Source organism: Cladosporium halotolerans (genome assembly GCF_011745625.1).
Source record: "Cladosporium halotolerans strain TM138-S3 chromosome Unknown Sca6, whole genome shotgun sequence".
NCBI classification, from domain to species: domain Eukaryota; kingdom Fungi; phylum Ascomycota; class Dothideomycetes; order Cladosporiales; family Cladosporiaceae; genus Cladosporium; species Cladosporium halotolerans.
In genome coordinates, this window is record NW_027191457.1 from 799,759 (window position 1) to 824,357 (window position 24,599).

At 56.1% G+C, this 24,599-nt stretch overlaps 11 protein-coding genes across 11 annotated transcripts; 5 read left to right on the top strand and 6 right to left on the bottom strand.

Moving 5' to 3' along the window:
- Positions 1-1,518: 1,518 nt before the first annotated feature.
- On the bottom strand, positions 1,519-2,181 carry WHR41_02617 (uncharacterized protein). Its single transcript, XM_069371223.1, has 2 exons — positions 1,886-2,181; positions 1,519-1,828 (listed from the first exon to the last, which is right to left on the bottom strand). The coding sequence occupies exons 1-2, from the start codon at positions 1,949-1,951 to the stop codon at positions 1,622-1,624; spliced, it is 273 nt and encodes a 90-aa protein (XP_069231777.1). The 5' UTR covers positions 1,952-2,181; the 3' UTR covers positions 1,519-1,621.
- Positions 2,182-2,774: 593 nt separating this feature from the next.
- Positions 2,775-3,805, top strand: WHR41_02618 (uncharacterized protein; the record flags this gene model as incomplete). Its single annotated transcript, XM_069371224.1, has 2 exons — positions 2,775-3,014; positions 3,068-3,805. 2 exons carry the CDS (start codon positions 2,775-2,777, stop codon positions 3,803-3,805), a joined length of 978 nt encoding a protein of 325 aa, XP_069231784.1.
- A 152-nt stretch (positions 3,806-3,957) lies between these two features.
- Positions 3,958-5,429, bottom strand: WHR41_02619 (uncharacterized protein). The gene is made up of 2 exons (XM_069371225.1): positions 5,083-5,429; positions 3,958-5,019 (listed from the first exon to the last, which is right to left on the bottom strand). The coding sequence occupies exons 1-2, from the start codon at positions 5,364-5,366 to the stop codon at positions 4,425-4,427; spliced, it is 879 nt and encodes a 292-aa protein (XP_069231783.1). The 5' UTR covers positions 5,367-5,429; the 3' UTR covers positions 3,958-4,424.
- Positions 5,430-5,680: 251 nt separating this feature from the next.
- On the top strand, positions 5,681-6,433 carry WHR41_02620 (uncharacterized protein; the record flags this gene model as incomplete). Its single annotated transcript, XM_069371226.1, has 1 exon — positions 5,681-6,433. One exon carries the CDS (start codon positions 5,681-5,683, stop codon positions 6,431-6,433), a length of 753 nt encoding a protein of 250 aa, XP_069231954.1.
- A 966-nt stretch (positions 6,434-7,399) lies between these two features.
- WHR41_02621 (uncharacterized protein) lies at positions 7,400-8,164 on the bottom strand (the record flags this gene model as incomplete). The annotated part of the gene is made up of 1 exon (XM_069371227.1): positions 7,400-8,164. The coding sequence occupies one exon, from the start codon at positions 8,162-8,164 to the stop codon at positions 7,400-7,402; it is 765 nt and encodes a 254-aa protein (XP_069231955.1).
- Positions 8,165-9,104: 940 nt separating this feature from the next.
- Positions 9,105-11,267, top strand: WHR41_02622 (uncharacterized protein; the record flags this gene model as incomplete). The annotated part of the gene is made up of 1 exon (XM_069371228.1): positions 9,105-11,267. The coding sequence occupies one exon, from the start codon at positions 9,105-9,107 to the stop codon at positions 11,265-11,267; it is 2,163 nt and encodes a 720-aa protein (XP_069231956.1).
- Positions 11,268-12,110: 843 nt separating this feature from the next.
- WHR41_02623 (uncharacterized protein) lies at positions 12,111-12,899 on the top strand (the record flags this gene model as incomplete). Its single annotated transcript, XM_069371229.1, has 1 exon — positions 12,111-12,899. The coding sequence occupies one exon, from the start codon at positions 12,111-12,113 to the stop codon at positions 12,897-12,899; it is 789 nt and encodes a 262-aa protein (XP_069231957.1).
- Positions 12,900-13,091: 192 nt separating this feature from the next.
- On the bottom strand, positions 13,092-17,495 carry WHR41_02624 (uncharacterized protein; the record flags this gene model as incomplete). The annotated part of the gene is made up of 2 exons (XM_069371230.1): positions 13,092-17,286; positions 17,353-17,495. 2 exons carry the CDS (start codon positions 17,493-17,495, stop codon positions 13,092-13,094), a joined length of 4,338 nt encoding a protein of 1,445 aa, XP_069231958.1.
- A 202-nt stretch (positions 17,496-17,697) lies between these two features.
- On the top strand, positions 17,698-18,851 carry WHR41_02625 (uncharacterized protein). The gene is made up of 2 exons (XM_069371231.1): positions 17,698-18,485; positions 18,548-18,851. Exons 1-2 carry the CDS (start codon positions 17,844-17,846, stop codon positions 18,575-18,577), a joined length of 672 nt encoding a protein of 223 aa, XP_069231959.1. The 5' UTR covers positions 17,698-17,843; the 3' UTR covers positions 18,578-18,851.
- A 1,808-nt stretch (positions 18,852-20,659) lies between these two features.
- Positions 20,660-22,832, bottom strand: WHR41_02626 (uncharacterized protein; the record flags this gene model as incomplete). The annotated part of the gene is made up of 2 exons (XM_069371232.1): positions 22,709-22,832; positions 20,660-22,644 (listed from the first exon to the last, which is right to left on the bottom strand). Exons 1-2 carry the CDS (start codon positions 22,755-22,757, stop codon positions 20,660-20,662), a joined length of 2,034 nt encoding a protein of 677 aa, XP_069231960.1. The 5' UTR covers positions 22,758-22,832.
- A 585-nt stretch (positions 22,833-23,417) lies between these two features.
- Positions 23,418-23,807, bottom strand: WHR41_02627 (uncharacterized protein; the record flags this gene model as incomplete). Its single annotated transcript, XM_069371233.1, has 1 exon — positions 23,418-23,807. The coding sequence occupies one exon, from the start codon at positions 23,805-23,807 to the stop codon at positions 23,418-23,420; it is 390 nt and encodes a 129-aa protein (XP_069231961.1).
- Between the last annotated feature and the right edge of the window lie 792 nt (positions 23,808-24,599).

Here is a 24,599-nt window from a genome sequence, read left to right on the forward strand (position 1 = left end):
CTCGACAAATGGTATTTCCCTACGAAGACGAGCGCGACGCTAAACCTGTGATGGCGAGCCTCCGGAAAAGCGAATCTAACACTGCGACGTTCAAGAAATCCGTCGTCAAAGCCAATCCTTTGACGATCACGCCGGCGGATCTCCAGCTCTACAGATGGAGAATCGAGAAGGTGCAATGGGCCGACGTGATACAACGCTACAATGAGCTCACCGGAACCAGAGGAGCGCGCGAGGATAATCTAAGAAACAGGTTCCGCCAAGTTGAAAAGGCGATCGAGCGAGAAGAGATCAGCAACGAGCTCTGTGTGCAAGCTCTAACTGGAGACCAGGGAGCATTCGACGAGCTCAATCGCCTCGTACGCGACCACCATGCGAGCGAGCCGACGGCTTTCAAGAAGGCTGCCAAACAGGATCCCGCTCAAGCTGTACGGATCCATGCTAGTGAAGCTGCTGTCGCAAGGCCGACGCAGGGTGGAAAGTCTTACGACATGACCATCCAGGCGTACTTCCAGCACGTCAAAGCAATGGAGATCGAGACCGAAGACGAGGAGTCCTCCCGAGAATGCTCTCCAATGACCGAAGCGGACTACGTCCATTGGCAATACTTCCTGCTTCGTCGAAATTTCACTGCAGAAGAGCTTGCTGAAAGCGACAAAGATGATCTCTTCGACCACACGGACTGGGTGGAGTATGACGTCGCTTTTGAAAGTCTGAGTGAGGCCAACGCGACGGCAGCGCGCTTCATTTTCGCCGCACCGAAGGACGCCGGCCCTATTTGCGAGCCCTCGAGCAAGTTCAGCATCATCCAAGACTACGATGGCGACGGGCTAGTCTCTTTTGAGCTCGAGTCAAATGCAGGTCTGGTCCAGGTCAAAGTCTCGAGGCGGATGAGATCATTCCAAGAATACGTGGAGCCCGAGAGTAAGGAAGGGTGGCTTCCGAAGAGATTCTGGTGTGTCCATGTGAAGACTCTAAAGAAACAAGCCGACGACCTATTCGGAGAAGGTACAGACGAGGTGGCATTCAGGGTGCTTGAAAATGCCGTCTTCACGACACTCGACCTTGCCAATTCCCGCGCAATCGATGAGTGGCTGCGGCTCACACACGTACCAAGCTCGTCGCACTTGGACGTTGTTCAGGTTGAAAGAGCGGCGGCCAAGATGCAGCTGGAGGGAGCGATGAGGTCTGGAGGCGGCGAGGTTACTTTCTTCAATGTATTTGATGATGATAGTAGGACCGTTGAGGTGAAAGTGGAAGTCTTGCACTTGCAAGGCCCACGTAACTAAGCCGTTAGCGTAGCGAAATGAATTCTCGTGTTGCCAATTGCACAGTAATTGCCAATTTCAGCATACAGAATGAAGCATTTCATGCATCCCTTTGGCAGTCGTAGGCATGGTCACGTATAGACGTCGATGAGACTCTCTCATGCACAACGAGCATCTCACTGGCAGGTAATGTGATCCTAAGCTTACCATGATTGATAGCACCGCTATTCGAAAATTTTAGCTGGGAGATGCAAGAGCGTGCAAAGTGATCATATTTCATAGCATCGTTATCCACCCTCAAGTCTGATTACATACATCGCGAAACAAGTAGCATTCGTCCCAAGACCTCCCGTCCCTTACCAGCTCTTCTTTCCCTGGCCAGCGTTCTCGGCACCCTTGCCAGCGGAGTTGCCAGCATCTTCGATGCCGCCGGTGATGCCCTGGAGACCGTCGCCGACAGCCTTGGTGCCAGTGGTGTTGTTGATGGTGTCACCGACGCCGCGGCCAGCGGTGCCTACAAGGCCACCGGCCGTCTTGGTGATGCCGCCAACGGCGTTACCGAGCTGTCTGTGTCAGTATGTCGCGATACCTGGAAGATCGTGGGCGATGGGATAGCGTACAGCGGAGGTGCCAGACTTGACAACGCCTTCGGCGCCGCCCTTGTTGTTGCCAGTGTCAAGAGGCATTTTGTTTGGGTTGGTCTTAAGATTTGTGATTGGCGTTTAGTTCTCACGTGGGTTGGCAATGTATCGAAGACCGAGCGTTGCTTGCATTATTATATCTTGCGATCGTATTGCTGGGCCCAAGCTACGTCATAGATTTATGACGTTGAATGTGGGAAGTGAACGAACACCTTTCTGCAAACGCCACAATGTTACATGTAAAGTTGGCTGACGAGGCACCTAAGACAATCCAAGCAAGCTAACCTCCATGTCTACGTGTCGCATCAAACGCAAGTGACTGGCTGGTAGGCAACGGTGATGCGTCGACGTGCATGGATGTGGGTGTGACGATGAGGGGAAAGTTGGCTGTGCCGCGAAGCTTATTTGCTCTACCATGTTTCGATTGCGTTGACCACATGCGGTATCGCGCCCCTGGTATCTGTCTCCCCTACTCTGTGATCTGAGATCTAGTATCGGGATAGTTGACCGGCGTTTGAGACCTTCGTCTCGGTTGTTTCCCTCGTCTTCGTCCTTCTATGCTTCAAGAATTGGTAATCGCATGTCAAGCGATTTTCGATGGGAGGGATGATAATCACTCTAACTCAGTGACTTCTCCTGAGCCCCAAGTCAAGCGCGTATAGCCATAGAAATAATTCTATTCTACGAAACCACAACTCATCACTCGTCATGGCGTGTCAGCTTCTATGTTATGATTCCCTTCGGAGTCCTGACCATGTTGGTTTTTTTCTTCGTTGTCGGCGAGATTCGCCGACCCACTGACGAGAATCAATTTGGTGTAGATCGACTAAGAAGCATCAGTTGGGCTGGATTTGCTGCAAATGTTCCTATGGCTCTTTGCCTCGTCCTGGCTTTTCAGTGGGGCGGAAACCAATACGTGTGGAGCAACTGGCGGGTAATCTTACTCCTGGCCCTCGCTGGGGTGCTCTTGGTATCATTCCTCTCAATAGAGCACTGGGCGGGTGATGGCAGTCTGGTTCCGCTGAAGATGCTGCGCCAACGAATGATCGTCTGTGCCAGCTTAATCACCTTCTGCAACTTCGCACATCTATTTTTGCTAGCCTACTATGTAAGTCGGCGGCTCATTTGTATCCATTTTGGATTTGCGCGAAGTAACACCAGCTTCCTTTCTATTTCCAAGCTGCCTGCGGTGCCAGCACGATCGCTTCTGGCGTCATGTACCTCCCTACGGCCATTTCTCTTGGAATCGCCTCTATGGCTGGCGGCCAGATCACGAAAACTCTGGACTACTACAACATGACTCTGATGCTAGGCTCCATACTCATGACGGTCGGGGCTGGTCTGATAACGACCTTCACTCCGGCCACAACACCGAAGTCGTGGATATCCTACCAAGTCATCTACGGCTTCGGCATTGGCTTGACTTTCCAACCACTGTTCGTCGGCGTCCAAACCGTACTCCACGATTCTATCGTTCCTCGAGCCCTGGTCATGTCGAGCTTCGCGCAGATGTTTGGCGGCATCGTCATCCTGTCCGTAGCGCAGAATGTCTTCCTCAGTCGACTTGCTGAGAATTTGGTCAACAGAGCGCCGCAGATGGATTCCGCTGCGACCCTGAGCAAAGGTGCCCTTGGGATCGTGGGTGCATTTCCGGAAAGGTATAGGGAGCAAGTGTTGATCTCGTACAATGGGTCTCTCGTGCAGGTGTTCTACATCGCGTTGGGGTTAACTTGTGTGGTGGCAGTGAGCTCGCTTGGAATGGAGTGGAAGTCTGTAAAAGTGAGGAAAGATGACGGAGAAGATGAGGAGGAGAACAGCGACGGGCCACAGAATATCGCTGGGGAGGAAAGCAACGAGGACAGAGAAGTAGAGGACGCTGATGGTAAAGCAGAGCAGTAGGCTGCCCTATAGGACCGCGTTTGCATCTGCGACGTTACCAGTAGAATTATCATTACACGGCACATGTAGGTAGTCATGAGAGTATATACAGTGGATTGGAAGATGTCAAAGACTGGCGCTAAATCGTAGCAGAACACAAGGGCTAAATGTGGTTAATCAGAATAAATTGCCCAGTTCGGGTTCGATTGAGAGCCAGAAATGATGGAATCGTGATGTTGCAACTACTATTCTGTCAATAGAGATCTCCCGTTATCCACTGCATCCAAGCCGTGATCAGAGTCGTGGAGCTTATAAACTCGGTGTGTTCGGGCACGGATCGTATATGAGTGGGCGATTCGAGACCTTCGTCTCCTCCATATTGCTCGCCCTCATTCTTTGCCGAAGTGCCAAACAACATCTCCGGTGAGTTTCCATTGTGAAGGCTCACAAATGCCACAAGGCCGATAACTCACGTCGGTGTCGGACAAGCTGGCCAGAGACTGGCCGCCAATCGCGATCCCCAGTTTTTGATAGCACCTCTCTCAAGTGCACTCAGCAGAGGGCCACGAGCGCGACATGCTGATTTGACCAACAACATCGGCTCAGCTCGTTTGATCATTCTTGATCAATCCTCATTCCACTACCGCGCGTTCTCGGCGCTCAACTCAGCCATGAGACCCCCCACATCCCTCCGCTTCTCGTCCTCCTCAAGCTTCGCCTTAACAAGCTTATCAAACACCTTCACCTTCTCCAGGGCAACATTCATGCAATTCAGCACACTCATCGCATCCACCGGCTCGCCACTATATTTGGCAATCTGACAAATCTCCCCAAACCGGTTCATGCTAATCATCACCTCGCCCTCGCGACACTGCTCCTCCAGCAGCGTCGAATCCAACAACATCACCGAGCCGTCCTCATAGTACCCGAAAGTGACGCAGAACGGCTGGTGCTGCATCGACAGCTTGATGGGCTCGCGCTCGCGCGGGTCGAAGATCTGCACCTCCTCGCCGCGCACCTCGAAGTCCGGCCGCCGGTAGTGCATGAGCGCCGCGACGAGCGCCAGGCAGCTGGCGTCCACCAGGCTGCCGTCGTGGTCCAGCACGTGCACGTCGGCGCGCACGTGGAAGCATTTCTGGCCCGCGATGATGCAGAGGGATTCGGTATCGAGGGCGCCCGAGCGCCGGATGGTCTTTTCGAGGATCCGGGAGAGGAGCACTTCGGCTTGGTCTTGTCTGTTGTTTTGCATTAGCTTCTGTTGTCGTAGCGAAATTCGAAACTGCGAGATGTTTACTTACCGCCCAACCTCAAAAGCAGGCGAAGCAATAGGCGACAACTCCGTGGATATCGTGAAAACGCCATCGAACTTGCGATCCGCGGACGCCTTGACGACTTCCGACGACACCCTCACCATCACCTTCGTCTTGCCCAACCGCGCGGTCGCCACTCCATACTCGTCGCCGAAACTCAGATCGATCTGTCGGAATTCGTCGAATGCCCGGCCGTCCAAGCGGACGTTTTCGCGGAGAGCTTGGAGCAGGAACGCTTTTGCGTTGTTTGAGGGCTCGGCTTCTCGAGGCATTGTGTTGTTTTGAATAAGAAGTGGCGAAGGAATAAATACCGCGGTGGCGTTTACGATACCTCACGAATTGTCTTTGCGGCCGCCACGGGCTTTCCTTGCTCTGCCCGCTGCCGCTGGCGTTCGACGCTCGCATTTTCCGCGTCGGCTGCCTCTCGCCTTGCGCGACAACGTCGTCCAAATCCGGGAATCTTAGCCGAGAAATCGACTTCACCTGGCCCTTTCGCATTCAACACCTAAACCACACTACCCAGCTCCTTTGCCCAAACCTCCTAGGGCTGCGTCGCAAACAACCATACTCCACACAAACTACGACAATGACCACCGCGCACCGCCCAACCTTCGACCCAGCCCGCGGCAAAGAAGCCGCCCGCGGCGAAGCCTACCACCAGCGCCTGCTGCCCGCGCACAAGATCCTGAAATACCGGCAAGCGACGCAAGGCGCGCCGAGCGAGCAGGCAAAGCGCGACCTGCGCGCGGAGCTGCTGCGGAACGAGAGGAAGCATTTTGCGAAGAAAGAGGGGCGCGAGATTGGCGACGAGGATGACGAGGATGAGGGCGAGAAGCCGTTGGCGATCGAGGAGGGCGCGAGTGAGGGTGGGGTGAAGAGGAGGTTGGAAGGAGGTAGTGAGAGACAGGACGGGGAAGGGGATGAGGAAGATTATGAGGCGAAGAAAAGGCGGGTGTTAGAGGAGAGTAGGGATGTGGATGCGGATTCGGAGAGTGAGGGGTCGAGTAGTGAGGAGGAGTCGGAGGAGGATGATGACGATGAGGAGGCGGAGTTGATGCGGGAATTGGCGAAGATTAAGGCTGAGCGCGCGGAGGCTGCGGCGAGGGAGGCGGCGGAGAAGGCGAAGCGGGACGAGGATCAGAGGGAGAAGGATATCGCGTTGGGCAATCCTTTGCTGAATACGAACCAGGAGTATGGAGTGAAGAGGAGGTGGGACGATGATGTTGTGTTCAAGAACCAGGCGAGGGGCACGGAAGACAGAGGGAAGGAGAAGCATTTCGTCAATGATTTGCTGAGGAGCGATTTTCACAAGCGGTTCATGGATCGCTACGTCCGATGAGGTGAAGAAGTCCAAGTCGCGATTCGACCTATCGAAAAGAAACCCATCTGGCGAGTCGCCACACATAAACGCTCGGGAGGGCGAGGCCAATGCGCTGCCCAGCGCTCTCATACTTCCGGATCGATGTCCTCGCTACTTCTCTACGGAGGAGACGCTCTCAACTTGGATCATTTGATCACTTGGCAAACCTGCACGACTTGCTCCTTTGGGGGCCACTACGAATGACTTTTCCACAGCAGTTCGTAGCTCTCGTTGCAAGCCTCTGTCCCTTCGTATGTCGAACCCAAGCCGCCTGATAGCAGCAACGGTGATTGCAGATCGACAACTTTGATTGCTCGACAGATTGCCGAATAGACACAGAGGGGTCAACAACATTTTTCGGCAGCAAGATAAATATCATTGAAGTGAAATTTGGGAAGAAGCCGCAAGGCATTCTTGCGGCGCTGTAATTTCTCTGTCCACGTCCCTATTCTTCTTCAAAAAGGTATGGAAAGTCTATGCTCGTCCTGTGAGCGTGGCGTCGCGCTTCCTCGGCTACCCGTGTCGGGAAGTACGTGGAGTGACACAAGGCGTTCAGATTTTCAAACGACCTTTCGAGTTCCCAGCTTGAATGACAAGATTTGCTCACCAGTGCCTTGAAGTTCGATGTCGCAATAGCGTCGCTATGCTCTGCACCTGCGAGACAATGCTGCCTTTCTTTCAAGATTCCGAGCAAAGGTGCTCGGTTGTAGTGAATTCCGACCTTCACACGGCCTCCCCGGTCTGAGAATCGTAATTGCGACATTCCATGTGGCGGTGTGCGCTGAAATCAACCGTGCCGACTGGCGTGGCTTGCGAAATTGTTGCTCGTAGCTAGACATCGGAGTCCAGCCCAAAGCGGGTATCCCAGAAACGCCATCGCTAAACAGCAGAATGTAGTTGTACAAGTTCTTTTGCGCTTCTCCTCGTGCCGCAGAACCCTTCCGTTCACACACCCTCAAAACTCAAACACTGCTTCCTCTGATCCGCCTCCTCCTTTGCCAACTCATAGTCGTCCTCCTCCATATCGCTCGACTCCGCCCACAACCTCTCCCTCTCCGCATCCAACCCCAAATCCGCCGCCTCCTGCGCAATCGCCCAAATCCCCTCCCGCGCCCTCTTATGCCGCTCGCGGTCCTCCTCGATCCTCTGCTCGATCTGCCGCTTATCCAACCTCACCGCGGGCGCCGCCCACGGCTCCCTCCCGGACGCCGGCGTGCCCCTCGCCGCCGTCCCAGCGGCAGGCGTCCCGTCATCCTCCGCCGGCGACCCGCCCGCGCCCCCCGCCTCCCCTCGCCCCGCAATAAACTCCTCCAGCTCCGCGACCGTCTGCGCCTGCAAAAACCCTTTCGCGCCCAAGCTCTTCAGCACGCTCCGCACGACCCTCACGTTCGCCGCGCCCCCGCCCTCGGCTGGCGCGACGAGCTCCACCAGCCGCAGGATGTCGCGCTCGATCATGCGCGGGTAGGCGGGCGGCGGCTGCGGGGCGGCGGCGGCGGCGTCGCACAGGGCGGGCAGGAAGTAGGCGATGTTGGCGCGCGCGTTGAGGGAGGGCGTGCGCTCGAGCTGCTCGAGGATGCAGCTGTGCAGGTCCTCGGCGAAGGCGGCGTGCTTGAGCGCGTAGTGGGCGGTTTTGAGCGCGCTGTTGGTGCTGGCGTTGAGGTGGTGGAGGAGGGAGGTGAAGCGCATGCGGACTTCGAAGGGGTCGGCCATGGTTTTTTTTTTTTCTTATTTTGTTGTGGCTTTGGTTGTTGTGGGAGGGTGGTTGTCGAGGTGTGAGGTGGCTTCTTGCCTCTTTGGCCCTGCCCTGCCCTGCCTTGTGATTCTGTTTCGAGTTCTTGGTCAGGTACCTTAGCTGGCTGGCTGCCAGGCAAGTATGGACTTTCGGCGATGGAGGGCCGAGGGAGACGGCTCGCGTGAGCGGGAGGCTCGGCTCACTGTGGGGTAGCGCGGAGTCTGATTGCTTGATCGCTGTGACTAAACGCGGGCTTCGAAGGGGGGCATTTCGCGTACCTGTCAGTTTGATTATATTGCTGTGCTAGCAGGGGTGGGTTAGCCCACTGCATATTGCGACGTGTGTTGATCTACTGCAAGGCACTGCGCGTCAACCGCGTCCGTCTCTTGTGGACACTATTGAATCCTTCCATTGTAGATACAGCGAGGTGCAAACCAATCGGCCATCGCGCGCCTGAAGCCAAGACGTCAGCCCGTAAACCCTCGCTTACGGCGATCGTGGTGTATTGAACTCTCCGCGATGTTTAAATTTGGACTCAGATAGGGCGTCCTGCTGCAGCTGGAAGCGCAAGCCTCGTGTGTCAAACCAGCGCCGTCGACGAGGCGACGACGACGGAGGCGCTGACGAGGCGTGTCTGTTATCACGTCGCAGATAAGACGGCGGTGCGCAGCGACGGGGAGATTAATGAATGAGTCGTGGCCGGGTTGCCCCTTGCGGTAACGCTGTGGACCCCCGGTGTCCAGACGAACGGTGCGGGCGCTTCGGCGAATCCTTCCCCCCACGTTGGCCGGCGGCTGGACTGGAGTCTTTGCTAGCTCTGCCTTCATGCAACGGCCGCCTCTGCTGCCATGCCGAGCTGCTGGCGCGCGCGAGGTCAGCCTCACTCCTCCGTCGCACGAGACCGCTCCCTCACCGAGCATGCACCATTCCTCCCTCGCCGCTGCGGCGCGCGACGCCACTGCCAGCCCCGCCGTCCACGAGCACATTGTTGACAAAGCCGCCGCACCGCACCGCAACGACAGCAAGGTGCAGCCTCCCGGTACCGAAGACTCCTCCCCTGCCGCCCTGCCTGTCCACCACCACACCCTCACACCGGCCGAGGAGGCGCATGCAGAGCCGACGCGTCCAAACACCACCGCCCACGTCCACAACCATGCCGTCCTCCCCACTATAGACACCGGCGTCTACCACCCACCGCTGGTGCACCGCACCACCACCCCTCACCACACTCCTGCGAGCGCCGGCTTGACGATACAGACAGACCTCGATTCGAAGGGCAGGCCGCTGCATGAAAGACCCAGAGAAACACCCAGTATATGCGAAACACCTGCGCAATCTAGACTGCATGCTTCGTTGACCTCACCTGCGATCCACTCCCTGCCCACAAGAGGCTCGTCGCTGCGTTCCAATCTCTCCACGGCTAGCATGAACTCGTCGCTCTCTCCAGGCTCTGCGAATTCAGCCCTCCCTTCGCCCTACCTGGCCACCATGTCAGATCTCACCCCATTGCCCAGCCCGCTCGTAGGCAATGAGTCAGCCGCTCCATGGAAGCGAACACGACAGGGCACGCCCGGTCATTCACGCAGTGGCTCTCAAGAGGACTCTACGCCCACGAAGCCATCTTCTCCGGGGCCCGCGTCACCAACAACACCTTCAAAACGTAAAAAGGGCTACGGCAGCCTTGTCTCCGCCGCTGTCGAGACTTCAATGGCCATCAACACCGCCGGGGCTCAGGAAAATCGCCAGCAGTCTACGAGGCACCACACCCGCAACCGCAGCATTTCAGATTTCCAGCCAGAGCAGCTACAAAATGTACGGCAGAGACATGTCACATTCGGCCCGGGCGACGCACCGAGCTTCGAAGTGCCAGAATACCGAATGCAGCGAGAAGCATATCTGGCGGCGCAACGCGGCCTCACTCCGGGATCTCGAGCGCCCAAGCAAATTCCCAGCCCGCCTCCTAGTAATACGAGCGTTGCCGAGAGTGACGAGCCCGAAGACGACACCGATATCATTGCTTTGGACGCCGACGGTAGTCCGGCGGTGTATTTGCAGATCCATTGCGGAATCAACAACCGGAAAAAGAAGTTCAGGCAGCTAAGGCAGCTTGGTCAGGGCACGTTTTCCAAGGTCGTGCTCGCCACAGACGAAAGGATCACAGTAAACCCCGCGCCACCCCACCCAGAGGAACTACTGGATCCCGCCCGCGTGGTCGCCGTGAAAATCGTCGAGCACGGCCCCGCAGGAGGCGCCGACAAAGAACGCATCGACACCAGCCTGCGGCGAGAAGTGGAGATGCTGAAGAGCATCACCCACCCTTCCCTCATCCACCTCAAAGCCTGCGAATACCAAGAAACCCGCACCCTGCTCGTCCTCACCTATTGCCCGGGCGGCGACCTCTTCGAGCTCGCCAGCGCCAAGCGCGAAGTCCTCACCCCGCCCATGGTCCAGCGCATGTTCGCCGAGCTCGTCTCCGCCGTCCGCTACCTGCACAAAAACTGGATCGTCCACCGCGACATCAAGCTCGAGAACGTCCTCGTCAACGTCCCCCCCGCCACCCTCGCCGCCATCCCCAACCCCACCGCCCATCCCACCCCCTTGCTCACTCTCACCGACCTCGGCCTCGGCCGCCGCATCCCCGATCCCCCCGAGTCCCCCCTCCTCACCACCCGCTGCGGCAGCGAAGACTACGCCGCGCCCGAGATCCTGCTCGGCCAGCCCTACGACGGCCGCAACACGGACGCCTGGGCGCTCGGCGTCCTGCTGTACGCGCTGATGGAGGGCCGTTTGCCGTTCGACGCGCCGCCCGGGAAGCCAGAGCGCAGCCGCAACACGCACCGCATCGCGCGCTGCGACTGGATTTGGTGCCGGTTTGGGGACGAGGATGGCGAGTGGGAGGGCGGTAAGAGGGGCGCGGAGGAGTGGGAGGGCGCGAGGGAGTGCGTGGAGGGGTTGTTGAAGAAGGTGAGGATGGGACGGAGGCCGTTGGAGGAGATTGAGGGGTTGGAGTGGGTTAGGAACGGGGTGCAGGTTGAGGGCGGGTTGAGGATGGGGGAGGGGTTGGGGGACCGGATGGAGTGATGTGTTTTTTGGCTGGGGCGGACGGTTGGGGCAAGGGATCAAGGTTCTTTGGCTCGTGGGATCTCTGCCAGTTTCTTTCTCTTCTTCTTTTTGTGGGTTTTTGGAAAATGGCGTTCAAGAGGATGCTTTCAGCGATAGGGTCGATTCGGCTGTCACGCCGTGGTGGCGGGAGAAGGGAGGGCAGGCGGGCGGGCGGGCTTTTTCTTTTTCTTTGTCTAAGATACCAAATTTGGGGGAGCGCGGAAACGGGGAACACGGGAAATGTCCTTTTGGGAGATACTCTAGCATCATTAATTGAAGAGAAAAAGCAATAAGTTTCTAGGGAACGGGAAGTGAAAAAGCAGGAGGCTCGGGCAATTTTGGATACCGGGGATAGCTGTCGCGAACGTATTTGAGGATCGAAACGAAGCGTGATTTACTAAATCTCATTTTACGAGTATTCTGAAGTATTTAATGTAGTGTGAGGTGTGAGCGAGCCGATGGCCATTGGTGCCCCGGTTGGCTTTGGAGAAAAGTCCGCCTTTCGCCGCTCAAACCTCACTCCGCGTTTTCCGACTGCGTCTTTTCGTTTCAACGACATAGATATTGACAAACTGGAAAATCTGGCTTCGTATCAAGATAACACGGCTGCCAGGACCATATATTGGCGTTTTTAGAACAATTGCAATTGTCCCGCACAAAGACCCGCCAAATCTCTTCGCCACACAACACTCGGACTTAAGATCCAACCCGAACGGATATCGACGAACCCAACCTCTCTCCAGAGAAAGAACAACCAGAACACTGCAACTTCCAGGCAAAAAAAAAAACCACAATCTAAACACCACCGCCGACCCTCCAAAAATGCACATCGCCTCCCTCGGCTCCTCCTTCGCCTCCGGCCCCTCCATCCCGCCCCAACTCCCACCCCCCGCCGCCCGCCGCTCCGGCGCAAACTACCCATCCCTCGTCTCCCGCGCCCTCTCCGCCACCCTCACCGACCTCTCCGCCTCCGGCGCCACGCTGCTCAACGTCCTCTCCGAGCCCCAGCAGACGCTACAGGGCACGCTCCCGCCGCAGCTCGAGGGCCTGCCCGCGGACGCGGACGTCGTGACGATCACGGGCGGCGGAAACGACCTGGGCTACTCGGCGGGCATGATGGGTGAGGCGGCGGGGATTGTGCTTGGGGGTGAAGGGGGATTGCTGGAGGCGCTGGGGCTGAGGGGCGGGGTTGCGGCTGTCGGGGAGAAGGAGGCGGTGGAGCGGTTTGTGAGGGTCATCGAGGCTGTGAGGGCGCGGGCACCAGGCGCAAGGATCTTTCTCGTCGAGTATCTTGCTGTGTTTGGGGAGGAGACGGGGGTTGCGGACGACCAGCCGCTGGGGAGCGAGGCGGTGGAGAGGTATCGGGCGCTCGCTGGGGTGCTGGGGAGGGTTTATAGGCGGGCGGCGGAGAGGGGTGGGGAGCGCGTGGAGGTTGTGGAGATCTCGCGGATGAGTGAGGGGCATGCGGTTGGGACTAGGGAGCCGTGGGTTGTGGGGTTTACGGAGGGGTTGTTGATGGGTGGCGGGGCGCCGTATCATCCGAATGCTGAGGGGCATAAGGCTGTTGCGAGGGAGGTTGAGAGGAGGGTTAGGAAGGCGCTTGAGCTGTGAGGGGTGTTTGAGCTTGTGGGCAAGGACAGTGTCATGCCGTGTGGGCTCATGTGGAAAATGGAGAAAGAACATGTAGATGGGCCAGCTGTCCAGTCGGTGTTGCATAGATTTTGATAGATATAGATTTGCTAGAAACGGCCAGTGTGCATCACTCATATTCTGCTCCTGGGGAGTGTCATTTCTCTTCCCTGACTATTGCTGGCTGCACTTCGCGACAGTTCCTTCGATTTCCCTAACCCACAAGACATTCCCTCCCCGAGCCTTGGCCGCCTCCAAGAGCACATTGAGACCATCCTTCAATTCTGCTATATCGACCGATGCCTCAAAGCCTTGCGCCGCATATCGCAAAACGACTCCCGCAGCATGCACAACCCTCAACCCCAGCAAAAACGCGTCGTCAGTAGAAGACCACCCAAGCGGCCCATCAACGCTCGTCTCGAACTTCGCCCGCAGGGTAGAAACACCTTCTACCGCCCACCGTGCGACCGCATCAAGCATCTTACCCTGCGCAGCAGAGACAGCCAAACCCCTCGCAACCTCCGCCCAGACCCTCGTCTCCCTCGCCTCATCAACATACAAATTCTGCTTCTCCTCCGCGAAGAGCGCATGCTCGCCCTTCTCAAACGTAGCCAGCTGGTCCCCAACATTCGGCTCCAAGCCTCCAAACGCCCGTTCAACGGCAACCTCAAAAAGATCTGCAGCCTCCAGCCAGCGCCTCGCCATAAGATCTGCGAGCTTCTGCGCCGCGACGAGCGGGACGAGCGGGGTGTTGTGGCCGCCGTCTGCGTTGAAGATCCGGCACGCAGAGTGCGCGGCCGTGAGGCGGATGTCTTCGTCGTCGTCGTTGAGGAGGTCGTAGACGCTGAAGCAGAGGAGGCGCAAGAGAGGGCCTGCGGAGGGGATTTGGGCGAGCTGAGGCCAGGTTTGGTTCAGGCTTGAGAGAGCGTTGACGGCTGCTTGGGTGGAGAACATGCTGTTGTCTTTGAGCGCGGATTGGGTGGCTCTGGCCCATTCTTCGAGGGCCGAAAGGAGAGTGGCGTCGACGGTGTTGGTGAGGGAGACTTGGTGCTCGAGGTGTTTTGCGCGTTGCTCGAGCCATCGGTCTGCTGCTGTCTGGGTGGATAGGTGCTCGATCGCTTGTGCTTCGCTGAGATGTCCGATACCGGAAAGGACTTGTCCCGCGCGGTCGCCTTCGAGAGTAATCGAGGAGCCAACGGTGAAGTGAGGAATCTCAGCCTTGGCACGCTGTTCGCCCGATAGGACCGTCTCCAGAGCCTGCATCGAGTCCTCCACGTCTACAAAAGTAATGCTAGTGTAAAGGCATGACTCGTCCGTCCGCAGCCATTCTGCAGCAGCGACGAGCTCTTTGCAACGCTCCGCAACAGCTGCGAGTCGGCCGTACTCAGGCACAAATGTATCCAGAGGGCTGATCTTCGCTTTCAACCTGCGAATCAGATACGTCGCACACAATAAAGATCCGTGCAGTGCATTGTGGTCGCTGGAAGGACCGGCAAGGAGCTGCTCCACCGTAGCATCGGTCGTCTCAATCGGAACGAACGACGCAAAAGTGCGCGCTGCTTTGTCGCGAACGTGCCATGAAGGGCTCGAAGTCAGAGCGAAGACCGCCGTCTGCACTTCTATCCGCTTCGACTCCGGCATCTGAGCGCGTTGGAGCAGCTGCAAAGCCGGAAAGACGCCTTCATTTCTCGCTCCCTCGCCAGGCAGTGTTGATGCGGGCTCAGTAGAAAGCAAGCCGATGACAAGCTCCAGAAGGTCATGGTGGTGCTCGAAGTCAACACGGCGCTTAGTGGCAACCTCATCTTCCACGTAAGCATCATTTGTACCCAGCAGACGATCAATAACAGCGCGGAAAAGCATGAGCCCACAGTTGCGGATGGCCCACGCCTCTGATCGCAGGGAGTCTGCTGCAAGCCGGAGCGCGATGGGCACGTATTGCTCCGACTTCTCGGCGAGCCTGGTGTTCTTGAGGACGTCTTTCATGCAGTTCATGGCGTGAACTTGGGGCAGGCTGCCTTCCTGGGCATGATCAGAATCGACGACTTCCCTAGCAATCTGCTCGAACTCTGCGAAAGCGCGCTTGAAGAGAAAGCCGGAGCGGTCGGCGATGAGGATGCCGCAGAGCAGGGATGGCAGGCCGGCGGATCGGCGAGTGTTGATCGTGAGGCTTCTTTGGAGGAGACCGATGGTCCTCTCGTACCATGTGGAGAGACCGAGAGACGAGTCGTTGCTTTCCATTAGTGAGCAGCAAGTAGTCCATGTCTGCGCCACTGTGGAGAAAGCACCACGATGTCTGAGTTCAGCGAGCTGTGTGAAGCAAAGCTCGAACATGGATGGCTTGAAGTCCGGTGAGGTGCACGTTTTGAGAATTGCGGGCGACAGCATCGTGCCCAAGAGCAAGCTTGCTTCTTTCAGCGATCTCCAGCAATAGCTCAAAATATCTTTCGAGGAGATGTCGGGCACATCATCCATTTCATCCGGCATGTGACCTTCCGGCGCATCGTCGCAGAGCGTGGGTCTGACGACCTTCCAGACGTGCTGCAAAAGCGCTTGCACGCGATCATGAAGGCCGGGGTATATGTCTGCGGTGAAGTCGCCACGGAGAATTACGTATCGTAAGCTTGTCAATAAGCCGTGCAAGGGGAACTTTTCGACAGCTTTGGCTAGATCGTCGTCCGCTACTCGCAGCATTTCCTCAGTCTTGTCCAGTAATGCCGAGAGTACCGTATGCCTGTTCTCAGGCGAGCCTGCAAGTACGTAACTGAGACTATGCAAATACGCCACACCGTCCGCGTGATCTGCGCGACCGCTAGAGAGCATCATAGCGATGGCCCTTTCCTTTGTAGCATCGAAATCACCGCTAGTAGAGAGCGGTGATGCGGATGCCCGTGAGTTACAGAGCTCGAGAATGCCTGCTGAAGTCTGCCGAACGTCATCGTACGGATCCATGAGTAGATCGAGTAGTAAACGGTGCAAGCCTGCATCAACGACAGTCATCTCGAACGGCCACTGACCATTACCGCTAGCAGATTTCGAGAGGTTGTCTTGAGCGATGCTACCATCGACGCCGGATCGAAGGAGCAAGGCAAGGCATTTGAGTGCTGATATGTGCCTTTGGTAGCTTGATGTTGGACGCAGCTCCCAGGCGAGGAAACGAATGTACCAATCAACAAAGTTTTTATGACCTTGCAGAGAAGCCTGAGCGTCGAGAGATTTGGCTTTCGCCAAATGGGCAGTTGCAGCTCTCATTCTGTCAAACATGCGTTGCGTAAGTGAGAACAACTCGCTTCTGAAGAAGGCATCGGTATCTGCATGTAGGTGGCTCAAAGATTGCTTCAACTGCTCGAGCACAGATGCGTGGAAAGGCCTGGTTGGTGACAAAGACGCAATGAAAAGCGACAGTCCAGCCAAACGCGCGTTTCGGTCATCCGATGAGATCAAGATGGCGATGAATTGGATTGGGACGAGTAGGCGATTCGTTTCGAGCACGATGTCATCGCCTGTTGTCTCCTCTATCAATCCGAGGCTCTTTCCGGTCTGCAATGCTGCATAAAGCATCTCTTGTGTGTTCTCGTTGCCCGGAATTTGTTCGGAGCTGAACAGTTGTTTCAAGCCCAACTGCTGGAGAAAGGCAGCGTATTGTGGAAGACTCCGTTTGAAAAGGACAGGGAATATGTGGGAACGATAAGCTTCGGTGTTCTCGATGTTTTGTCCAAGTGTCTCATGTAACGGTGCAGACCAGATCGGGACAGAGGCATTGGCGCTTTCTGGCGTCGTTGACGATGTTTGCGTGCTGGGTACTTTCTCCAGTTTGTCAAGAATAACGGCAGTGAGCTGACCGATGATTGAGCCAAAGTCGCCCCTCGTGGTCCACCTGAAGACGGAGCACAGCAGATTCTGCACTTGATTCTTTGGTTCTGTAGACTGATTGATGGCAGTCATTTGTGAAAGCACAACGTCAAGAGTAATGATGTTCTTGGAGAGAACGTGGGTGAGCAGCAAGAGGTAGGCCTTGCTGTCGCGATGCACCTCCTTCGCGCTCACCGCGCCAACGACGTGGATGGACAACTGGTCTTTCAGGTCCCCAATCCAAGTGGCACCCTCAGATTTGCGCAGTACATTACTGAGCGAAGCCAGCAGTTGCTTGGAAGATTTGGGCCTAGCATTGTGGCTGTGATCCAAGTAGAGTCTAAGACCTCGATTCCAGATTTCTGCTTGCCACAAGATAAGGCGGACGTTCTCGTATTGAGAGTCGATAGTTTGGTCGATCAAAGCGCAAAGAGCGTTCCATGCGGCCACTCTATGGCCTGCATCAAGCGTGTTTGAGGAACAGGTGCGAAGCACATCTTCGAACAATGAGATCAACTTACTAAAGCCCTGTCAGCTTTTATCTCTGACGAGGCTGGCTGGCAGCTTCACGACATTCGATTCTTACAAGGACTCTTCGTTGATGTTGGCATCGGTATTGCCAGGAATGTGACTCTTCACATGTCTGGCAATGTGACGAAGTGCATCTTCCTCTAGCAATTGAGGAGTCTCTCGGCTGCTGGGGATCGCATCGCTCATTGCCACATCCATATCGACGATTCTATCAATGGCGGCACCATGCGTGTCTGGGGCCGGCGCAAATAGATTCGTCATATAGTCAATCCGTCGTCGTCTTGTCCCTTCGAAATTTCCCCAGGCGAGAAGTGAAGTGTGGCTGACCAACGCCACAGCCACAACCAGCCAGCCAGCCGACAGCGCTGATCGTTCCGCGCCCTTCTCCTTTGGTCCTCGAAAAGTTGCGAACCGCCCTTCGGTCACCACCACCAACCACAACCGCCATCTCACGCCCGCACCCCCATCGCATTCCGCCCTGAGCAGTCGCCGCATCACCTGCTCCAACCTCCCTCTCTCACAACACCCTCACACACATCAGCCAAGATGGGCGTCTGGGACGCATTCACAGGGCGCAAATCGCAACCCTCAGACTCGTCCTCCTCCAGCGCATCGCAAACCATCCAAGACCCGGCAGCAGGCGTGTCATTTAACAACGTCTCCTCCGAGGATGTCGGCTCCTTCATGACCCAGCCCGGCGCTTTCGATGCCTCCGCCCTCCACCCGCTCGCCGGCCTCAACCAAGACACCCTCGACTACCTCACCCTCGACGACTCCGCCCTCTCAGACCTTCCCAACAGCAACTCCTTCTTGCCCTCGCGAGGATGGTCCGATGACCTGTGTTACGGCGCCGGTGTCGCGTACCTCGGCGCGCTTACAATGGGAGGCGCATGGGGTCTGGCCGAGGGTCTGAACAGACTCCCGGCCTCCGCGCCGCCCAAACTGCGCCTGAACTCCGTCCTCAACGCCGTCACACGGAGAGGCCCCTTCCTCGGAAACTCCGCCGGTGTGGTCGCGATGATGTACAACGGTTTCAACAGCACCATCGGCTACTACCGCGGCAAGCATGACTGGGCCAACAGCGTAACCGCAGGCGCGATTTCCGGCGCGATCTTCAAGAGCTCGCGGGGTCTCAGGCCCGCTATGGTTTCTGGTGGCATCGTTGGTTCTCTCGCCGGTGCCTGGGCTGTAAGTCCTACAGTACTTCCCGTCATCAATGATATGCGACAATGCTGACATAACGCCCACAGGTTTCGCGCAAGGTGTTCTTCGAGGATTAAGAGACGGATGCAGCGGGCGACGGCATTTTGCATTATTAGCACTGGTTTTACTACTTCGGGGACGGACACTGTAAAGATATGATAGATCCGGTCGGTCCTTCAGCATGGCGCCGGCGTCTCTTGGTACAACTGTAATCTACGCACAGAATACTCTTCTCCAAAGATGGGAAAGCATGAATTCGAAAAGCAGTTTTAAGGGCACAGAAATGGTCATCGAGTTTTTAGTGGATTTCAATGGTGTGAGCTTTAAGGTTTGTCCTCATGTCCTCACCCGTCCTCACCATGTCCTCACGCTTTTCCCTCTGGCTGAACGCTTTCATTAAAAGGCTCGATGCCCTGTTTTGATACCATGTTACCCAAATGCACAGGAAACAGTCAGCCTGCTCGACCCCAAAGACAAACTTCAAAATCAACCCAGAACGTCAAACCTCCAATATGCCTGCACCCATCGCAACCTCAGCGCACCCCTCTCGCAGCCCAACTCACCCTCCAACCCAAGGATCGAACTCAACAAACTCAACACCGCACACAAGCACCCAATACGAAGACCCCGAGCGCTTCCGATCCTACGTCTCCAATATCAACTTCGACTTCGACACCAGAGAACGGCTCTTCGCGCAACGCACGGAGGTCCCTTATCCGTGCCCGGCCAGAGTCGTATCTCCGCAAGAACTGCAGAGGCGCGTAAGAGACCATGCTCCAAAGCGCGGGACTAGCCTCGGGAAGTTAGGTGGCGATGGGCCATGGGAGAGAGTTGACTCCGGTCCTGACTTTGTCGAAGAAGATGAGTGGGACGAAAATGATGCAGAGTCTGAGATGGAAGTTGAGTACGGGTACGAGGATGAGGAGATGGCCGACGATGAGAACGAAGACGAATATTCAGTCGAGTACGATGAGCTTGACGACGACGAAGATGATAGCAGCGGCGACGATGACGACGACGATGATATGTCATCAGTCAAGCATCAGGCGTCTCGCCAGCGCAGCCAGACGGCAAACAATCGCTCCACGCATGCCCCGGTGGAATCAATCGACTCCGAAGAGGAGCGTCAATCAGACGCCGACTCTGACGAGCTATCTTCGGTGATGGAAGTTGATTCCGACGAAAGCGACTCAAACGACTGTATCGCCGTCGCTCCGCGAAGGACGCCACATCGGCCTGCTGGAAGCACTCAATTCAGTCCTGTAGAGATTGAGACAGACTCGGATGACAATGAGCACGCTGGCATCATTAAAGCCAAATCACCTGGTCACATTGCACCAGTACCTTCAAACAACGCCGTCAAACGCCCCGACATGAGCTTCCTGAGGCTCCTTAAATTTAGCGTGGATCGATCTCAGCCGGGTCCGACTAGATTCAAGATAATCTCACGCATTCCGACGAGGATGATCAGAACTCCATTCCCACTCGCAGACCTGCTCCCAGTAGGAAGGCAAAGAACGACGTCCCAGCAAGAAAGTGTGGCTTCGATAGGGTTTTCCTGACGTTTCTGGCTTCTCGCTTACGGAGACCTTGGGTGTCTGCGAGCGGAAACGGGAGATTCATATGTTTTCGAGAGGATGGTTTGAGAGCCATTCACCGCCGCACGCCTGCGTCTCACGTGAAGCGCACCAAGAACAACAACGAAGATGGCGACGCTGTGCTCATCGCAAGACGCAAAGGATCTAAGCGACCAAGCAAGTCAAACCATCAGAGTTCTCCAGAGGAGCCAGCTGAGCCTGAGGACGATGAAAACAATGGAGGCAATGACGGCTCCGAAGCTGACGGGGGAGCTCAATGTGTTCAAGATGCTCAAAACGAGCGGCGGGGTATCGATTCGTGCAGTGAATGGGAATATGGATCACAGGACGATATGGATGACGATGACGAAGATTAGGTCACGTGGGTTACTGGAGAGAGTAGTCTTCACGCTGTGGCTCGCATACATTCGCGTAGGAAACGAAAGCACAGGTCCTCTACTTGAAATTGAATCAATGGAGAGAAAAGGAGAATCGAGGAGGAGGAGTAACGGAAGCAGACTTCGCTTCCACGTAATGGTCGTATCAATGCAATTCCCCTAGCGCCACCCAGCGCTCACTCACCTACTTTCCCTGCATCTTTCTAATCCTCTCCTCCGCCGCCCTCGCCCTCCTCTCTCTCTCCAACCTCATCCTCATCTCATCCGTCATACCCCTCGCATCCTCCATCCGCCTCTCCTCAGCAGTCATAGCCGGCTTCTGCATCAGCGTCCTGCCGGCCCCAAACTTCTCCTCCCGCCCTTGCTCAGCCTTCTCCTCGTCCGCCTTCCGCAACCTCTCGGTCTCCTTCTCCCGCCTCGCCTTCTCCGCCGCCTCCTCGGCCGCTTTCTCTTCCTTCTCGCGCGCTGTGCGCGCGTCCGCTTCGGCTTGCGAGAGCGCCGCGGGCACGTTGGCTGCGCTCCAGGACCAGCGGGTTTCGCCGAGCGTGGCGCGGGCGAGGCGGAAGGCGTCGCGGGTCGCGCGGTCGCCGGCGAGGTCAAAAGCGGGCTTGCCGTCTGCGTTCGGGAGGGTGGGGTCGCTGGATGCTTTTGTGAGGAGCGCGGAGACGCACGCGGGGCTGTTGGAGGCTGCGGCGAGGTGGAGAGGGGTTGGCGCGTGGTGGTTTTGCTCTGGTGGGTGGAAACGGAAATTAGGGTCGAGGGAGTTGGTTTGCAGGTATTGGACGAGAGCGGGTGCCTTCGAGCGGCGGATGAGGGCTTGCAGTTGGGTGGTGTGAAGGAGGGCTTCTTCGTCTTGCTTCGAGGGTTTGGGGGGTTTGGAGGCGCTGGCTTGCTTGTTTGCCGCTTGCTGGGCTTGTGCTTGTGCTTTTGAGGCTGCTGCAGCGGCCTCTTCGGCTTCTCTGGCGAGAGCGGCTGGATCGATGGTGCGGACCTTGACACGAGTGAGTTCGACGAAGGCGCGCATCAGTTCGGACTGAGTGGCCCTGCGGGTGCTGAAGGGGAAGCCGCGCAGCCTGGGGTCCTTTGCTGTGAGGACCTGACCGTCGTATGGGCCAAAAAGAGTCCGCCTGTTGGTACTTCCTGTGGCACGAACGAAGACGAGCTCTGAGCTGTCGATCCATGGTTTCCATTCTGTCAGGAGGTCTCGCACTTCTTGCTCGAGAGCGCCTTCGTTGTAACGTCTGATGCTTGATCCAGCACTGTGCGCGTTGCCCTTCGAATTGTCATTGGCGGACTGTGAACCACCCTGTTTCCGTCGAGTCGTGTATCTGTGGAAAGTCTTATGCGCGATCACCGTAGCTGAGCGGTCTTCGACGCCAGCGCGTTTGACCAGCTTGGGTGTGAGCGAGACGAGCATGCCGGCGAAGTGCCCACCTCCGATCATACACAGAAAGTAGTGAGGTCCAGAAGCGCTTGTGTTCTGCTGGATCATGGATGCCGGTAGAGGCACCCCACCGTCGTCCTCGGTCTTTTCCTTTGCCTGCGGATTGGGAGGCGGCTTTGCGGCCAACTGCTTGTTCTGTATCGACTTGACCAGTGTGCTCTCACCATCTTCCTCATCCGCAGGCAGGACCGCGCGGTAAACGCCCAAAGTTGTGTTCTCCGGCAATTTGGGAGAGTCGAACCAAATCATAGGCGGCTTCCCTGCGCCCCTCTTCCTCTTCTTCACAGGTGCGTCGTCCGCATCACCGTCTGCAATCTTCGCTTGCTTCTTGAGCAAAGCGCTAAGTGTACTCTCCTTCGCCTTCGCATTGCCAAACTCTTCGTCTTCCTCGTCCTCGGAGTCCGAAGAGTCAGAGCCGGATATACTCTCGTCCAACTGACCGACCAAACGCTCAAACTCGGCTTCGTCTACGGGCTTGCGGCCGCGCATCTTCTGTTTCGTATTGTACGCATGGAGATCTGAGCGCACATGGCTCCTTTGGTCTTGCAGGGTCGGGAAGGTAAGGCCGCAGAGACCGCATGATGTCGCGTTGGAGGGGCCGTCTTGAGATTCGGTTGTTTGGGGTGCTGAGGGTGTCGTCTTCTCGGGTGTGGGCTCTTCGGGGACATTCGACGCTTGCGACCTGAGCTGTAATGTATAGAGCAGCTCTTCGGGTAGGTCAAAGACTGTCACATGTCAGCTACAAGCGCATGAAGATCATCGTTTGGATGGACGAGGCTCAAAGCTTACCATACAAAGGGCGCTGCAGCAGCTTGTCGAGATGCTGTTGTGCTGCCATCTTTGAATCCTCTTTTTTTCTTCTTTCCCAGCAGACTCGTGTGCCTGGCTGTTCCGTTGGCTGTCCAGCACACCTGACCGCTTTTCCACCTACAAGCGCGCGCGAGCGTTGCTCATTCACTTTTGCTCAGCGCGGTGACGTCATCCATCCTTCACATGCAGTCAGCCCTACCGTGTTCCAGAGACGATAACTCTTACCTCGACTAATAAGTAAAGGAAAACAATATTTGGCATCATGAAATGTACCATTTGCTCTACCGGCATTCGATGTCTTCTACGTTTCTATTTCATGCCGTAATATAATCTTGATAGATGCTCTAGACGGGTCGTGGCTGCTAAGATGGTCGTCGTGTTGTGCTCCGCCAGCTTTACTATTGCGTTCAGGCGTACTGCGAGGTGACAACCTTTTTGCGTCCTTGTCCAAGATGGGATCACGTATGTGTCTTCATACAGGAAAGTGAACAGGATAGGGTACCGGATGCAGTATTTGATGGCAATTGCAAGATCCAATGACATACGTCTGTCCGTATTCACCATCACTTACAAAAGTGGGGGCGTCACAATTGTATTCCAATAGGCACTTTACACATGCTCAGTATTTTTACGATGTTACCTGATACACATGCTTTGTGTCGACCGAATCTCACTGCTTGATCGGGCATCACTCTCTTCGCCCTCCCGTCTTTTGCTTCTGCGCCTTCGCATCGTTGGCCGATTCCTTCCAACTCCCGGCGTAGTGGTGGGTAACCAGCACGGGACCTCGGTCTGTTGGAAACCCGGCTTGCGTGGCTGCAAATGCATTGTTGGGCAAGATCATCACATCGCCAACAAGGCGTGGCTCCTTGGCACCAAATGTCATCCGATCGTCGACGAGTTGATTCAGGTGTTCGCTGAGCGACACCAGGACAGCCATGGTCATCCTTTTCGGGCCGGCGATGTTCACGACATATCTGAGCCAGTCCGCATTCTCAACGAACTGATTGGCCTCGACGACGTACTTGAGCCAGCTGGTCTTTGCGCGTCTCGTCATGTCTGAACGGTACACCGTCATTATTGAATTGTCGGAGAGGATCTCCAGAGTGACAGTCGAGACACCGTCTACCCGGCGACCTCAGGTGTCTGTATCAGCTATGCTTATCTTATCATGGAACTTATTATTAGTGAGTATGCAGCGTCTAATGCCTCCACGGACTGTCGAGGTGCCATAGATAGCACACCCCTCATTTGATTGCCGTATCAGCGAGAACCAGCTTCAGTTCCTTACTCAGCCTTGTCCAAGAGCGATGTTGCCGATATATTCGCTCTGCGATGGTGTAGATGCTTGCGCATGAAAGGAGCAAGGAGGCTGACGCCGGCAGGCCCCTCGGCTGACCTTCACTTTGAACCGATTGGTATTTTCTCAGGGCAGTGTTAGGGTTATGATGCAAACGATAGATTTCCACTCGAGACTGGGTATGCGAGTTGCTGGGGCTGGCTTCAGATACCTTTCTTACTCAAAATCGTAGTAGCAGGATAGGATGTTATTGTATTACACAGTATTATTATCAAGGCATGCTGTCTTAAGACTCCACGTCATGCGCGCTTGCCAACATGACAAGCACGCGCCAAGCAGAACCCTGATGGTCGCTGCATGCTACGCGACTCGGTAGACTTCACTTTCATTCAACGCCATCCTTGACCGACTTCTATCTGTACCATATCCGTAATCCTGTCGTTGGAGCCTATCAGTTCCTTACTGTGGATCGCTGGTCGGCCCAACCTGCTCTGGGAACGAGACTACCACGACCACACGTGATTGGGTTACATTCCGGCCTCGCCAAAAGACACGGTTGCCTGGAAAACC

What these genes read in the sequence shown, in the direction of transcription:
- WHR41_02617 (XM_069371223.1), bottom strand. Translation starts at nt 1,951, where the DNA reads ATGCCTCTTGACACTGGCAACAACAAGGGCGGCGCCGAAGGCGTTGTC. An exon ending in TCAAGTCTGGCACCTCCGCT is followed by an intron (nt 1,829 to 1,885) that starts GTACGCTATCCC and finishes TGACACAGACAG; the next exon opens with CTCGGTAACGCCGTTGGCGG.
- WHR41_02619 (XM_069371225.1), bottom strand. Translation starts at nt 5,366, where the DNA reads ATGCCTCGAGAAGCCGAGCCCTCAAACAACGCAAAAGCGTTCCTGCTC. An exon ending in CCTGCTTTTGAGGTTGGGCG is followed by an intron (nt 5,020 to 5,082) that starts GTAAGTAAACAT and finishes GCAAAACAACAG; the next exon opens with ACAAGACCAAGCCGAAGTGC.
- WHR41_02625 (XM_069371231.1), top strand. Translation starts at nt 17,844, where the DNA reads ATGGGCGTCTGGGACGCATTCACAGGGCGCAAATCGCAACCCTCAGAC. An exon ending in CTCTCGCCGGTGCCTGGGCT is followed by an intron (nt 18,486 to 18,547) that starts GTAAGTCCTACA and finishes TAACGCCCACAG; the next exon opens with GTTTCGCGCAAGGTGTTCTT.